Source organism: Kogia breviceps, chromosome X (genome assembly GCF_026419965.1).
Source record: "Kogia breviceps isolate mKogBre1 chromosome X, mKogBre1 haplotype 1, whole genome shotgun sequence".
NCBI classification, from domain to species: Eukaryota; Metazoa; Chordata; class Mammalia; order Artiodactyla; family Physeteridae; genus Kogia; species Kogia breviceps.
In genome coordinates this window covers 37,739,548-37,743,480 of record NC_081330.1, presented here as the reverse complement: position 1 = coordinate 37,743,480, position 3,933 = coordinate 37,739,548, and the positions used below count along the sequence as shown (strand labels likewise).

At 40.5% G+C, this 3,933-nt stretch overlaps 1 protein-coding gene across 1 annotated transcript; it reads left to right on the top strand.

Moving 5' to 3' along the window:
* Positions 1-656: 656 nt before the first annotated feature.
* Positions 657-2,915, top strand: NCBP2L (nuclear cap binding protein subunit 2 like). The gene is given in 3 exon segments (XM_067023157.1): positions 657-701; positions 2,387-2,824; positions 2,826-2,915. Coding segments are annotated over 3 exon segments (573 nt in total).
* The last annotated feature ends 1,018 nt before the right edge of the window (positions 2,916-3,933 follow it).

Genomic DNA, 3,933 nt, shown 5'->3' with positions numbered 1-3,933 from the left:
AAGCTCTTATTTGTAGGAAGCCAAAATTATAAATGAGCTGAACAAGACACAGCCAAGAATAGAGCTTTTTGGCTCACTCCTAGAACTTCCCTTCTAGTCAGACACCAAATCATTGGTTTGTTCAAGCAGTTACAGATTCATTGCAACAAACAGCTGGAGCACCCAGCCTGTATTCTGCCCTTTCATCTGCAATGAAAGTATGGGAAACTTTGTCTAATGTCCGGATGAAATGAAATCCACTAGAGCTATCACATTCTCTGATCTGCCAATCTAGTAAACAGGTCAAAAAAGAAAAAAAAAAAAAAGGAAATGAAGTCTGGGAGGGATATTTGTTTTTGAACGGGGCAATTTGTCAATGACTCAAAGTAATGAGTTTCTAGCAGCAGACTTTCAGACACCATTGACAGGCTGTCAGGAAGATGATTTGGGGGCACTGGGCTTCCTACTAAGTAGAAAGGGCCCCCATTTTCATTGCTTTTAATTGTACAGCACCTGGTTTTATTTAGGCTCCCATTTCAGGTTTCTATGCTTTTATTTTTCTTTGTGTTCTACCCTTGCACATGTTTTCTCTATCTGGCTCTTTCCCTAAATTTCTACACCCTCCCCCCAAACACACAGGCGTGCACACACCCTCCTTGTCATTTGAGAATCAGTGCATGCAGCCCTTCCTCTGGACACCTTCTCTGGTGCCTCCAAACTGGGTAACTGTTTCTCCTCCTGTGTGATGTAATGGAAAGTGCACGAAATATCCATGGCAAAGTAGATGCCCAATAAATGTTAGTTTCCTTCTCCCTTTCCCCAGGTATTTGGCTAAAATAGTATTGATCACACCATATCATATTTTCTTGTTTACTTGTCCGGCTTCATCAGTCAATTCTGAATTCATGCATTCTATCATTCAACACATATTTATTACATGTCTACTGTATGTGCAAGTCATTGTTCATGCTAGGTGCTGTGGATACAATAATTTCTGAAAATCATACTTTCACTGTATCTTTTTCATTTCTGCATTCATAGCACTTAGCATAGTGCCTGGCAAATAAAGATTGCTCGTTATAGGTTTGTTAAGAGAATGCATTTCCTCAGAAGAGTTTCTCAGAAGTGTGGTCCTTGGACTACTTGCATCTGGATCACCGATGGGTGCAGGTTAAATGTTTAATGTCAGTTCCCAGACCTTGCTCTAGATCTGCTGAGTCAGATTCTCTTAAGGGTGGGCTTCAAGAAGCTGCATTTCAGTCTAACTCTGCAGGTATTTCTTTCACACTAAAATTTGGGAACCATTGCAAAATAGGAGTGAGGGAGGGGGGAGAACTAACGCATATTTTAGAAAAGTGTAGCTAAAACCAGTTGAATCATTTTTAATGCCTCCAACTACAGTAGAAAATTTTAGTAAAGGGGCAAAAGGGCATTCATTAAAATTATCTGGGAAGGTTTTTAAAGTAGACTTGGAACATTCAAATAATTAAATAAAAGTCTAAACTCTAAGATGATGAGTGGAATTATTGCTAATAAAATCGAAATCTTAATTTAGGTCCGATTTATGATGCCAGAGAGTTCTTATTATTTATTTATTTTTTTAGCAGTACACGGGCCTCTCACTGTTGTGGCCTCTCCCACTGCGGAGCACAGGCTCCGGACACGCAGGCTCAGCGGCCATGGCTCACGGGCCCAGCCGCTCCGCGGCACGTGGGATCCTCCCAGACCGGGGCACAAACCCGTGTCCCCTGCATCGGCAGGCAGACTCTCAACCACTGCACCACCAGGGAAGCCCGAGAGTTCTTATTTTTATAGAGCTTCTTGTGTACTTGATAGTACACAGGGATTCTGCCTAACCTAACAACACAATATATTGATTTCCATATTATAGACTTGAATCACAAATTTATTATTTTAAATCATAAGAGAGTATGCCACAAGTGTATTTGTGCTTTGAGTCTGATTACGTGTGTGTTTTGTCTGATGCCTAGTCCTTGATCAGGATGATACCAGTGCTCATTCTCCATGAACATTTGATCCATTTTACTGTTTTATGCCATATTTTCCGAGAGCATACTGTTATTAAATGTGTTCTTTGGTAATAGATGAGGTATGTAAGATCTGAGTCAGCCAAAGGTAGCATAACTTCCCTTTCAGGAAGACTTGCAAAATTGGATTTTATGACCATGTTCCTGCGGCTTGGAACTTTCTATTTCTGGTGTGCCTTGATGTGATCCTCATGGTCAAGAGCTGAGATGTCTATGCATCTGGGCACAAACCTCTTAAATATACACAGGTTTGTATCTCAGTTTCCCTCCTTGTAACTTTACTTTAGTGAAATTTAATTTAGGGTTTCTTTGGTGGTGATACTGCTGCTAAGCTGGATCGGGAACTGCTACTCTCACAGCGCCCACTGGGCACTACGTCCAAGGACCTGAGAATTCTGCGCAGCGACTCCTCCGTGGGGCAGAGCGAGTACCAGGGCCAGTTGTTTAGTAGTGACGACGATGAGCGTGAAAAATTACTGATGGAAAGCTCTACACTGTATGTGGGGAGTCTTTCCTTTCATGCAACCAAAGAGCAAATATTTGAGCTCTTTAGTAGATGTGGTGATGTCAAGAATGTTTTTATGGGCCTGGGTAAAATCAAGAAAACGGCACGTGGTTTCTGTTTTGTAGAATACCATAACAGAGCTGATGCCAAATATGCCATGTGATTCCTAAATGCGACCCACCTAGATGACCGTATCATCCACATAGTTTGGGATCTAGGCTTTAGAGAGGGCAGACAATATGGCCATGGCCAATCTGAGAGCCAGGTAAAAGATGAATTTTGTGAAGAGGAAGGAGGCTTTGGAAAACAGGCTCAGGTCCGTGGTAGGAGAGGAATCCACTAGAGAAAAACCTGCAACTCTAGCCCCTCAAAAAATCTATTAAAGAACAATACCAGGTCAGCAAATAGCCCATTTCATAGCACATTTAAATTACTTTATGTGCTGGGCAGAAACCCTTTTGCTGTATCTTTCTCTCTGAAATGTTATTAAATGGTGCGAACAAAAATAGTCTCTTGTTCTTGTCTTAATTTTGAAGCTGGTTGTCAGATTACCAGTTTGATCACCAGGTGGTCAAAAGTGAAGTGTTCTTCAGGAATAAATTAGGTACGTGAGATATGAGTCATGAAAAGCACAACTTCCCTTTCAGGAAGTGTCAGCTGGATTTTATGACCATGTTCCCAGGGTCCGAAATGATCATTTTTTTAGACTTTGCATAAAATAAAGTCAAATAATTGGAAAACTTTAAAAAAATATTCAAAGAATACAAGCACATTATTTTAAAATATTAAAAAATCCAGAAGAGTCTATAATGAAAGCAAAAATCCTCCTGCCCCACCTCTTCCTACCCCAGGCCTATTCCCTGGGTAATAACTTTCAATTATTTTAGCAGGTTGTTTTGGTTTCTTTCCTGGTAGTTTCCTCCATATTTCTAAATAACATGACTGCTTATACTGTTTATTTTAATTTTAAATGTCATCTACTGACTCCCTGCTTTCATAGATGAGAATTTAGCTCACTTACACCCCCACTGGCACTTCTCTTCTCTCCATCCTCTCAATATAGTTTACAACACTTTACTTACATTTTCTCTTGTTACATCACATAGGTTAGGTTATGCTGCAGTAACAAACAACCCCAAAAGCCTTAGTGGCTTAAAATCACTAAAGTCTGCTCCTCACACTACATTTCCATTGCTGATTGACATGATCATGTTCCTTCTGGGGCCCAGAAGTCTTATCTACTATCAGTAATGTGAATCAGTTATGGTAATTCCCTCTTTCTTGCTGGTGACTGGTTTAGGAATCCAGGCTTAAGCCAATCAGAGGTTTACAATCCCATGAGATTAGTTATTAATAAGGTCATAGGTGGACAATGACCAGTGAGGACCCCAATAAGACAGA